General features: G+C 36.6%; 1 protein-coding gene across 4 annotated transcripts in view; it reads left to right on the top strand.

Annotated features, from left to right (window-relative positions):
* PIK3R4 (phosphoinositide-3-kinase regulatory subunit 4) overlaps positions 1-12,889 on the top strand; it is a 156,742-nt gene that overhangs the window by 106,046 nt on the left and 37,807 nt on the right. For all 4 annotated transcript variants that reach the window (XM_037845054.1, XM_037845036.1, XM_037845031.1 and 1 more), the window contains exons 11-12: positions 3,067-3,254; positions 4,065-4,275. In XM_037845054.1, the coding sequence (XP_037700982.1) occupies positions 3,067-3,254; positions 4,065-4,275 (399 nt within the window). The remainder of the gene's footprint in view (positions 1-3,066; positions 3,255-4,064; positions 4,276-12,889) is intronic.

Raw genomic sequence — 12,889 nt, forward strand, 5'->3', positions numbered from 1 at the left:
GTGTGTGTGTGTGTAAGTTAATTTTGTTATTATTAATTATTTGATGGTGCTGGTCTTAGCTAATTAATGATAAAATATAAAGTCACATTTCCCAGATATAGAATTTTCAAATACAGTTTATCTGTTACTTAGCAAGGAGATTTAGGGGAGGAAAAGTAGAGAAGTGATCTAACAGTTAAGAGGTTAAGTAACTTGCCAGAATCACAGCTCTATATGTGTCAGAACAAGGATATAAATCAAGGCCTTTCTCCAAAGCCCTGTTCTCATAATAAAATCAAGTCACTTCTGTGGAGGTAAATGAATGCAGATGAAATTTTATTTTTTAGTCCTTTTAAACACCAAAGTAAGGCCAGCAGTCTGTAAAATTAGATACCATTTTCTAGTTTGTTATTAGTAGATAAACGCCAGTGAATTTAGAAGAATTGTCTTGGTATTAACAATGAAATAAAAAAGTAGAGAGCAGCTGAACCCCAGTTGAAGAAGTCTTTAGATTTGGAACCATAGGTTTTGTGATATTGACACTGACTGTATGAAATTTTCAAGGTCCTGCGCATTCTTCTTTTAACTCTTTGTGGAACCACACTCACTTTCAAATACATGTCTTTAAAATCCCTCTATTCCAGTATAAGATTTTTTTAAAAATTAAATTCAGTTTTATTAAAATATATTCACATACCATACAGTCATCCCTGGTGTACAATCAACTGTTCACAGTACCATCATATAAGTTATGCATTCATCGCCCCAATCTATTTTTGAACATTTTCTTTACATCATAAAGAATCAGAATAAGAATTTAAAAAAAAAGTAAAAAAGAACACTCAAATCACTCCCCCCATCCCATTCTATTTTTCATTTAGTTTTTGTCCCCATTTTTCTATTCATCCATCCATACACTAGATAAAGAGAGTGCGATCCACAAGGTTTTCACAATCACACTGTCACCCCTTGTAAGCTACATTGTTATACAATCGTCTTCAAGAGTCCAGACTACTGGGTTGAAGTTTGATAGTTTCAGGTATTTACTTCTAGCTATTCCAATACATTAAAACCTAAAAGGTGTTATCTATATAGTGCATAAGAATGTCCATCAGTGTGTCCTCCCGATTCCATTTGAAACCTCTCAGCCACTGAAACTTTACTTTGTTTATTTTGCATCCCCCTTTTGGTCAAGAATATATTCTCAATCCCATAATGCCAGGTCCAGATTCATCCTCGGGAGTCATGTCCTGTGTTGCCAGGGAGATTTACACCTCTGGGAGTCAGGTCCCTTGTAGCGGGGAGGGCAGTGAATTCACCTACTGAGGTGGCTTAGTTAGAGACGTCTACATCTGAGCAAAAAAGAGGCACTCGGGGAGACTCCTAGGCACAATTATAAGCAGGTTTAGCCTCTCCTTTGCAGTAACGAGCTTCCTAAGGGCAAGTCCCATGATACAGGGCTCAGCACATCAAACCCCCAGTCCTCAATGTTTGTGGCAACATCAGCATCAATCCAGGTGAGGAAGTCCAACACTTCCACATTTTCCTCCAGCTCCTCAAGGGGGGACCTGCAAATATATTTTTATTCTCTGCCCAAATTACTTTGGGATGTGTCACTATTTCACTCTAACCTATACAAACCTGCCATATCTCACTTCTTATTCAAAGTTCCATGTAATTGTGGTGTTTGAACAAACTGAGTGTAGAGTTATACTGTTTAGAAAATATAGAGCCTGCACCAAAGAGACATCTCTTACCTTGGTCTCACATGGAAGTTGAAGTTTTAAAACACAGTCAGTTTCGACCTTTACCCTTTGGCCCGGTTTGCCCTAGTTTTAACCAGATCTGCTTCATTCATATCAGTAATTGATGTCCAGAGTAAGATTTTGAGGACAGATAATGAATTAATTATATTTAAAATAATCTGTCAAACTTGGGTAAAGTTTTCAACTTGATTGTTAGTGGTTTATACCCATAATATGTAAAGCACTCATACAAATTAGTAAGGAGAAGGTAAGCATCCCTTGAGAAAAATGGGTGAAGGATTTGAACAGGCAACTCACGGAAGAATAGAAACAGGTAAATATATATGCAGACATAAGCAAGTAAATAAATGCAGATTAAAGCAATCAGAGGCCATTTTTGGCCTATGTGATTAGCAAAGATCTATGATACTAGTGTTGGCAAGGGTATTGGGAAATAGGCATTTTCATACACTGTTGGTGAGAGTATAAATTGAACTTCCTTCTTTTTAGAAGGCAGTTTTACATTATTTATTGTAATTTAAAATGTCTTTAATCTTTGACTTTTCAGTTCTGGAAATTTGTCCTATGAAACACTGATAGGCATGTGAAAAAATGTACAAGAATATTTTCAGTACTAAAAAAATGGGAAATCATTGAATGTCTATTAATAGGGGAATGGTTAAGTAAATGTTGAAGGTATTTAGTTAAGTGGGGGAGGGAAGTGAATTGTAAAACTGTAATTATTCTATTTTTAGAATATGTATGTTAGTATATCATTAAATTACATAGTTCATGAGGTTTTAAAAGTTGGAGAATTGAGTTTATGGGAGCAATTCATGTTGTATTTTGGTAATGATAGAATTTTGTGTTATACTTTTCATAATTTGACAAAGATAAAAATAAAGTGTTTCTCATTTGTCTGCAATTGGGAGGTAACATTATAGTAATTGAGTTTTTTCTTTTTTTGTTTTCTAAGAAACTGATACTGGAAATAGGTCATATTTAGCAGTGTGATCAGTGACATATTTTCAGAAGTTGTTTTTACTGTTGCTTCTTAGATAAAGTGATTACTTGCAATTGAGCTGGTTTTGGGAAACTAGGAAGCAGTTAGATCATATGACAGCAACATTGAAAGCCCACTTGTTCCATCTGACCCAGAGATGAGGTGAGAGTTAATGAGTTGATGTATAAATGTAGATAAGTTGGAGATACCAAGGAACAAACAGGAAGGGAAGTCCATTGCTATCCCTTCTTTACCCTCTCTCCCCCCAGAGATAGCAATGAAAGCATGTATTGGTTTTAGAAGCTACTTTTAAACTAACTATTTTGAGTATTTTCATAGCTAGAAAACATGTAAAACCAGACTCAAATGTGAACGAAGAATGGAAAAGCATGTTTGGGTCACTGGAACCACCGAACATCCCACAGGCCCTACCCAAAGGTAGCGACCAGGAGGTGATTCAGACTGGGAAGCCGCCTCGTTCTGAGTCCTCTGCTGGCATATGTGTTCCTTTGTCAACTTCTCCTCAGGTACTGTGACCTAGGCAATATTTTTCCTTTTGTCTTTGAATTCTATTCTACTGTGTTGGATGTTTAAAGGCCATATGCTGTGCTGGAAAAATTAATATGGTGATTTGTCCTTTAGGGAGGACACCTTTCTTTATAAGACAGGTTTGTCTTTAATTTTATAGGCAAGAGGGGATTTAATTATTGAAAGCACCAAAAATGTCTCATTTTAGCACACTCCCCAGTAAAGTGACTTGAAATTGTGGGTTGAAGATATTATTACTAACTGTCATTATAATTAGGCTATAGTGAACCTTTTAAGTCTTCTTTTATTTCTCCTCTAATATAACATAGTTATATTTGTAAAATAGCAAAAATACTTCTGGGAAGAAAAGTCTCTAGCTTGCCTTGTGTGGTAAATGATGGTCTAGATATATTTGAAATAAGTTTGTAATTTAAAGTAATTCTTCTCTAGCCAATCATATTTTAAATGAAAAATATTAGCCAGACTGATAAATTGAAAGTCTATTTCTTCTTTTCATTTAAATTAATGAGCTTTCTGTTTAATGTTATTGCTGGGGTGGAATATATATGTGTGTGTGTGTAAAAATGTGTGTGTGTATAGGGCATAAGTTTGGAAAATTAATGTTCGTGGTGAAATATCATTTTAACTAGGTTTTCATTGAAAGAAATCATTGTATTTAAGTTGATTTAGAAATTGGTACAGGTATAAAGGCAGAAGCTGGTATAATTAATATGAGAACATAGGGTACATTTTTCCTTCAAATATACTTGTTCATGATATAAATACCTGTAATTCTATTTGTTTTGCAGGTTCCAGAAATGACAAATGTTCAAAATAGAAAACCAACCATACAGGTTTTAAGTAGTACAGTTTTACCATCCCCCTACCAGATTCGGAACACCACTTGTAAAACTGAACTTCAACAACTCATACAACAAAAGCGGGAGCAGTGCAATGCTGAGAGGATAGCCAAGCAGATGATGGAAAATGCTGAATGGGAGAGTAAACCACCACCACCTGGTAAAGTGCCATTGCTAAAGTAGTTTTATTTTAGTCTAAGTGCCTAAGCCTAGAATCTAATGGACAAAAACAATACTTAACGGAAGTAAGAAGAAAATTAATACTTTGGAAGCCCAAAGGAGAAAGGAATAAGTCAGAAATCTTAAGTCATTATTTGTGGAGTTTAGATCTTTTCAGCTCTGGGGGCGACTTGCAGTGCCATATTTAGGCCAGTCACTTAAGTTTTTAGCCTGTGCTCTGGTTTGCTAAAGCTGCTGTTATGCAAAATATCAGAAGTTGATTGACTTTTATAAAGGGGATTTATTAGGTTACAAATTTACAGTAAGGCCATAAAACTGTCCAGACTAAGGCATCAACAAGAGGATACCTTCACTGAAGAAAGGCCAGTGGCATCCGGAACACCTCTTTCAGCTGGGAAGTCATGTGGCTGGCATCTGCTGGTCTTTGGTCCTGGTTTCTAGTTTCAAAAAAGGCTTTCTCCAAAATGTCTCTGCGTTTCTGTCTCTCTTATCTTCTCTCTCTGCCTCTGTGCCTCTTTACTTGTTCTCCCAGGGTGTTTCTCTGTAAGCATCTGGGAATTCCACTCTTAGCTTCTCCAGGGCAAACTCTGGGCTTCATCTCTTAGCTTAGCATCTCTAAATGTTCTTTTGTCTGCATCTCCCAGTTTCTCCAAGCTTCTGGATCTGTGTTGGCTCTTAGCTTCTCCCAGGGGCAAACTCTGGATTGTATTATTTTAGTGCCTCTCCAAAATGTCTCAGCATCTCTCAGTGCCTTCTCTCTATGAGCTCTCTTAAAGGACTCCAGTAAACTAATCAAAACACACCCTGAATGGGTGGGTTCACACCTCCGTGGAAATAATATAATCAAAATTCCCACCAACTATTGGGTGGGTCACATTTCCGTGGAAACAACCTAATCAAAAGGTCCCACCCAACAAGATTGGATTAAAAGATTGTGGCTTTTCTGGGGTCCGGAACAGCTTCAAACCAGCACAGCCTGTCTATTCTTTGTTTTCTTTTTTATAGTTCTAGGCCTTAACTGCCAGTCTAGTTCATGCCCTTCTCATTAATGTGTGGCTTCTTGGTGAAAACTCCTCCTTTGAATTTCTGAACGGTTTAACATTCATTTATTAATTTTCTTTTTAAAAAGTTAGAGAATTTAGAAAATAGTGGATAATTTAAAAAAATCACCTTTAACTCCACTACTCAGCAATTATCGACATTAAGATTTTGGTGAAACACACCTAGCATTCAGAGAAGATTTAAATGAAATTTAGAGATATTTCGGATGAAAATGTGGCTCAGCTACATGCACAGACTCATGCACTGTAATAGTGACAGTGTCACTGTTGTATCTTAGGCTTTCTAGAGAATTATTTTGTTTTTAATGAGTTCCTATATTTGGAGTTTAAAAATAAAACTTTAACTTGAAAGCTTTCTGATAAGAAATGCATAGTATGCTTTATGTAGAGATTTAAAAATAATTTGAGTGCCTGTTAGCTTTTTTTTAATTCTATTTTATTGAGATTGTTCACATACCATACAATCATTTAAAGATTCAGAGTGAGCAATCAATTGCCCACAGTACCATCATACAGCTATGCATCCATCACCACAGTTAATTTTTTTTCAACTTTTAGAACATTTTCATTACTCCAGAAAACAAAGACAAAAAAGAAAACTCAAATCCTCCCGTACTGCTACCCACCCCCCCTCCATTATTGACTCATAGTACTGGTGTAGTACATTTGTTACTGTTGATGAAAGACGTTAAAATACTACTAACTGTAGTACATAGTTTGTAATAGGTATATTTTTTCCCTATACACCCCTTTATTATTAACTTCTAGTTACAATGTCATACATTGGTTCTAGTTCATAAAAGAGATTTCTAATATTTGTACAGTTAATCACAGACATTGTACCAGATTCACTGTTTTATACATTCCCATCTTGTTACCTCCGACTTTCCTTCTGGTGACATACATGTCTCTGAGCTTCCCCTTTCCACCACATTTACATACCATTCGGCACTGTTAGTTATTCTCACAATAATGTGCTACTGTCACCTCTGTCCAATTCCAAACACTTAACTTCAACCGAGTTAAACATTCTGTTCATAATAAGCAACTGCTCCCCATTCTTTAGCCTCATTCAATATCCTGGGAACTTGTATCTCATGTCTGTGAGTTTATAATTTTAATTAGTTTATATCAGTGAGACCATACAATATTTGTCCTTATGTGTCTGACTTATCTCACTCAATATAGTGCCCTCAGAGTTTCTTCTTCAACTCATTTTTTTTAAAGACTATTTTGTTCACCCACCATACATTCCATACTAAGTAAACAATCGATGGTTCTCTGTATAATCAAGTATTTATGCATTCATTACCATCACCAATATCTATATAAGGATATCTCCATTTCTTCCACAAAGAAGGAGGAAGAGTCAAAGAAGATACAAACACAAAAGAAAAAGAAAAAGAAAGAAAAAATGTGATAGCTAAAAAGCAACAAAAGGAAAGATAGAATTAAACTAAAGTACAGTAAAAGAGTCAGACAACATCACCAAAGCAAAGAGTCCCACATCCATCCCTTATAACTCCTTCTCACAGGCATCTAGCTTTGGTATATTGCCCCTGCTATATCAGAGGAAGCATAATACAATGTTTACACCAACTATAGTCTCTTGTTTGCATTGATTGTATTTTTTTCCCCAATACCACCCCATTTTTAACACCTTGCAAGGTTGACATTCATTTATTCTCCCTCATATAAAAACATATTTGTGCATTTTATCACAATTATTGAGTACTCTAGGTTTCACTGAGTTATACAGTCCCAGTCTTTATCTTTCCTCTTTCCTTCTGGTGTCCCACATGCTCCTAAACCTTCCTCTTTCAACCATACTCACAGTCATGTTTGTTCAGTGTACTTTTTTTTTTTTTTTTTAAATCTTCATTTTATTGAGATATATTCACATACCACGCAGTCATACGAAACAAATCATACTTTCGATTGTTTACAGTAACATTACATAGTTGTACATTAATCACCTAAATCAATCCCTGACACCTTCATTAGCACACACACAAAAATAACAAGAATAATAATTACAGTGAAAAAGAGCAGTTGAAGTAAAAAAGAACACTGGGTACCTTTGTCTGTTTGTTTCCTTCCCCTATTTTTCTACTCATCCATCCATAAACTAGACAAAGTGGAGTGTGGTCCTTATGGCTTTCCCAATCCCATTGTCACCCCTCATAAGCTACATTTTTATACAACTGTCTTTGAGATTCAAGGGTTCTGGGTTGTAGTTTGATAGTTTCAGGTATCCACCACCAGCTACCCCAATTCTTTAGAACATAAAAAGGGTTGTCTAAAGTGTGCGTAAGAGTGCCCACCAGAGTGACCTCTCGGCTCCTTTTGGAATCTCTCTGCCACTGAAGCTTATTTCATTTCCTTTCACATCCCCCTTTTGGTCAAGAAGATGTTCTCCGTCCCACGATGCCAGGTCTACATTCCTCCCCGGGAGTCATATTCCACGTTGCCAGGGAGATTCACTCCCCTGGGTGTCTGATCCCACGTAGTGGGGAGGGCAGTGATTTCACCTTTCAAGTTGACTTAGGTAGAGAGACAGGGCCACATCTGAGCAACAAAGAGGCATTCGGGAGGAGGCTCTTAGGCACAATTACAGGGAGGCCTAGCCTCTCCTTTGCAGCAACCGTCTTCCCAAGGGTAAAACCTATGGTAGAGGGCTCAACCCATCAAACCACCAGTCCCCTATGTCTGTGGTCATGTTAGCAACCATGGAGGTGGGGTAGGCGAATACCCCTGCATTCTCTACAGGCTCCTCAAGGGGGCACTACATCTTTTTTTTTCCTTGTTTTCCTTTTCTTTTTTTTTTTTTTTAACTTTCCCTTCTTTTTTAAATCAACTGTATGAAAAAAAATTTAAAAAGAAAACAAACATACAATAAAAGAACATTTCAAAGAGACCATAACAAGGGAGTAAGAAAGAGACAACTAACCTAAGATAACTGCTTAACTTCCAACATGTTCCTACTTTACCCCAAGAAAGTTACATAATATAGCAACATTTCTGTGAACTTGTTCCTACTATATCCATCAGAAATTAACAGACCATAGTCATTCCTGGGCATCCCCAGAACGTTAAATAGCTTATCTGTTCTTCTTGGATTATTGTTCCCCCTTCCTTAATTGCTCTCTATTGCTAGTTCCCCTACATTCTACATTATAAACCATTTGTTTTACATTTTTCAAAGTTCACATTAGTGGTAGCATATAATATTTCTCTTTTTGTGCCTGGCTTATTTCGCTCAGCATTATGTCTTCAAGGTTCATCCATGTTGTCATATGTTTCACCAGATCGTTCCTTCTTACTGCTGCGTAGTATTCCATCGTGTGTATATACCACGTTTTATTTATCCACTCATCTGTTGAAGGACATTTGGGTTGTTTCCATCTCTTGGCAATTGTGAATAATGCTGCTATGAACATTGGCGTGCAGATATCTGTTCGTGTCACTGCTTTCCGATCTTCCGGGTATATACCGAGAAGTGCAATCGCTGGATCGAATGGTAACTCTATATCTAGTTTTCTAAGGAACTGCCAGACTGACTTCCAGAGTGGCTGAACCATTATACAGTCCCACCAACAATGAATAAGAGTTCCAATTTCTCCACATCCCCTCCAACATTTGTAGTTTCCTGTTTGTTTAATGGCAGCCATTCTAACCGGTGTTAGATGGTATCTCATTGTGGTCTTAATTTGCATCTCTCTAATAGCTAGGGAAGCTGAACATTTTTTCATGTGTTTCTTGGCCATTTGTATTTCCTCTTCAGAGAACTGTCTTTTCATATCTTTTGCCCATTTTATAATTGGGCTGTCTGTACTATTGTCATTGAGTTGTAGGATTTCTTTATATATGCAAGATATCAATCTTTTGTCAGATACATGGTTTCCAAAAATTTTTTCCCATTGAGTTGGCTGCCTCTTTACCTTTTTGAGAAATTCCTTTGAGGTGCAGAAACTTCTAAGCTTGAGGAGTTCCCATTTATCTATTTTTTCTTTTGTTGCTTGTGCTTTGGGTGTAAAGTCTAGGAAGTGGCCGCCTAATACAAGGTCTTGAAGATGTTTTCCTACATTATCTTCTAGGAGTTTTATGGTACTTTCTTTTATATTGAGATCTTTGGTCCATTTTGAGTTAATTTTTGTGTAGGGGGTGAGGTAGGGGTCCTCTTTCATTCTTTTGGATATGGATATCCAATTCTCCCAGCCCCATTTGTTGAAAAGACCATTATGGCTCAGTTCAGTGACTTTGGGGGCCTTATCAAAGATCAGTCGGCCATAGATCTGAGGGTCTATCTCTGAATTCTCAATTCGATTCCATTGATCTATATGTCTGTCTTTGTGCCAGTACCATGCTGTTTTGGCAACTGTGGCTTTATAATAAGCTTCAAAGTCAGGGAGTGTAAGTCCTCCCACTTTGTTTTTCTTTTTAGAGTGTCTTTAGCAATTTGAGGCATCTTCCCTTTCCAAATAAATTTGATAACTAGCTTTTCCAAGTCTGCAAAGTAGGTTGTTGGAATTTTGATTGGGATTGCATTGAATCTGTAGATGAGTTTGGGTAGAATTGACATCTTAATGACATTTAGCCTTCCTATCCATGAACATGGAATATTTTTCCATCTTTTAATGTCCCCTTCTATTTCTTTTAGTAGAGTTATGTAGTTTTCTTTGTATAGGTCTTTTACATCTTTGGTTAAGTTTATTCCTAGGTACTTGATTTTTTTAGTTGCTATTGAAAATGGTATCTTTTTCTTGAGTGTCTCTTCAGTTCGTTCATTTCTAGCATATAGAAACATTACTGACTTATGTGCATTAATCTTGTATCCCGCTACTTTGCTAAATTTGTTTATTAGCTCTAGTAGCTGTATCGTCGATTTCTCCGGGTTTTCTAGATATAAGATCATATCATCTGCAAACTGACAGTTTTACTTCTTCTTTTCCAATTTGGATGCCTTTTATTTCTTTGTCTTGCCGGATTGCCCTGGCTAGCACTTCCAGCACAATGTTGAATAACAGTGGTGACAGCGGGCATCCTTGTCTTGTTCCTGATCTTAGGGGGAAGGCTTTCAGTGTCTCACCATTGAGTACTATGCTGGCTGTGTGTTTTTCATATATGCTCTTTATCATGTTGAGGAAGTTTCCTTCAATTCCTACCTTTTGAAGTGTTTTTATCAAAAATGGATGTTGGATTTTGTCAAATGCTTTTTCGTCATCTATTGAGATGATCAATTGATTTTTCCCTTTTGACTTGTTAATCTGTTGTAATACATTGCTTGATTTTCTTATGTTGAACCATCCTTGCATGCCTGGAATGAACCCCACTTGGTCATGGTGTATGATTTTTTGAATGTGTCTTTGGATTCGAATTGCAAGTATTTTGTTGAGGATTTTTGCATCTATATTCATGAGGGAGATTGGCCGGTAGTTTTCCTTTTTTGTAGCATCTTTGCCTGGTTTTGGTATTAGATTGATGTTAGCTTCATAAAATGAGTTAGGTAGTGTTCCATTTTCTTCAATGTTTTGAAAGAGTTTAAGTAAGATTGGTGTCAGTTCTTTCTGTAAAGTTTGATATCATTCCCCTGCGAAGCCATCTGGCCCTGGACATTTATTTGTGGGAAGATTTTTGATGAGTGATTGGATCTCTTTGCTTGTGATGGGTTGGTTGAGGTCTTCTATTTCTTCTCTGGTCAGTCTAGGTTGTTCATATGTTTCCGGGAAATTGTCCATTTCTTCTACATTATCCAGTTTGTTGCCATACAGTTGTTCATAATATCCTCTTATAATTTTTTTAATTTCTTCAGGATCTGCAGTTACGTCACCTTTTTCATTCATTATTTTGTTTATATGGGTCTTCTCTCTTTTTGATTTTGTCAGTCTAGCTAGGGGCTTGTCAATCTTGTTGATCTTCTCAAAGAACCAACTTTTGGTGATATTTATCCTCTCTATTGTTTTTTTGTTCTCTATGTCATTTATTTCAGCTTTAAACGTTGTTATTTCTTTTCTTCTACTTGGTTTAGGATTGGTTTGCTGTTCATTTTCTAGCTTCTTCAGTTGATCCATTAGTTCTTTGATTTTGGCTCTTTCTTCCTTTTTAATATATGCGTTTAGTGCTATAAATTTCCCCCTTAGCACTGCTTTTGCTGCATCCCATAGGTTTTGGTATGTTGTGTTCTCATTTTCATTCGTCTCTATATATTTAGCAATTTCTCTTGCTATTTCTTCATTAACCCACTGATTGTTTAGGAGTGTGTTGTTTAACCTCCAGGTATTTGTGAATTTTCTAAGTCTCTGATGGTTATTGACTTCTAATTGTATTCCATTGTGGGCAGAGAATGTGCTTTGAATAATTTCAATCTTTTTAAATTTATTGAGGCTTGTTTTATGTCCCAGCATATGATCTATTCTGGAGAAAGTTCCGTGAGCACTAGAAAAGTATGTGTATCCTTGTGATTTGGGATGGAATGTCCTGTATTTGTCTGTTAAATCTAATTCATTTATCAGATTGTTTAGGTATTCAGTTTCCTTATTGGTCTTCTGTCTGGTTGATCTATCTATAGGAGAGAGTGATGTGTTGAAGTCTCCCACAATTATTGTGGAAACATCAATTGCTTCCTTTAGTTTTGCCAGTGTTTCTCTCATGTATTTTGTGGCACCTTGATTGGGTGCATAGACATTTACGATTGTTATTTCTTCTTGCTGAATTGCCCCTTTTATTAGTATGTAGTGGCCTTCTTTGTCTCTCAAAACATCCCTGCATTTGAAGTCTATTTTATCTGAGATTAATATTGCTACACCTGCTTTCTTTTGGCTGTAGCTTGCATGAAATATTTTTTTCCATCCTTTCACTTTCAGTTTCTTTGTGTCCCTGTGTCTAAGATGAGTCTCTTGTATGCAACATATTGATGGTTCATTTTTTTTGATCCATTCTGCGAATGTATATCTTTTAATTGGGGAGTTTAATCCATTTACATTCAACGTTATAACCGTGAAGGCATTTCATGAATCAGCCATCTTATCCTTTGGTTTATGTTTGTCCTATTTTTCCCTCTCTCTATTAATATCCTTTATTGTACCCATACCGAATCTCTTTAGTACTGAACCTTTCTCCAAGTCTCTCTGTCCTTTCTTTGTTTCTCTGTCTGTAGGGCTCCCTTTAGTATCTCCAGTAGGGCAGGTCTCTTGTTAGCAAATTCTCTCAGCATTTGTTTGTCTGTGAAAAATTTAAGCTCTCCCTCAAATTTGAAGGAGAGCTTTGCTGGATAAAGTATTCTTGGCTGGAAATTTTTCTCACTCAGAATTTGAAATATATCGTGCCACTGCCTTCTGGCCTCCATGGTGGCTGCTGAGTAGTCACTACTTAGTCTTATGCTGTTTCCTTTGTATGTGGTGAATTGCTTTTCTCTTGCTGCTTTCAGAACTTGCTCCTTCTCTTCTGTGTTTGACAGTGTGATCAGTATATGTCTCGGAGTGGGTTTATTTGGATTTATTCTATTTGGAGTTCGCTGAGCATTTATGATTTGTG

This window comes from Choloepus didactylus, chromosome 1, assembly GCF_015220235.1.
Source record: "Choloepus didactylus isolate mChoDid1 chromosome 1, mChoDid1.pri, whole genome shotgun sequence".
NCBI classification, from domain to species: domain Eukaryota; kingdom Metazoa; phylum Chordata; class Mammalia; order Pilosa; family Megalonychidae; genus Choloepus; species Choloepus didactylus.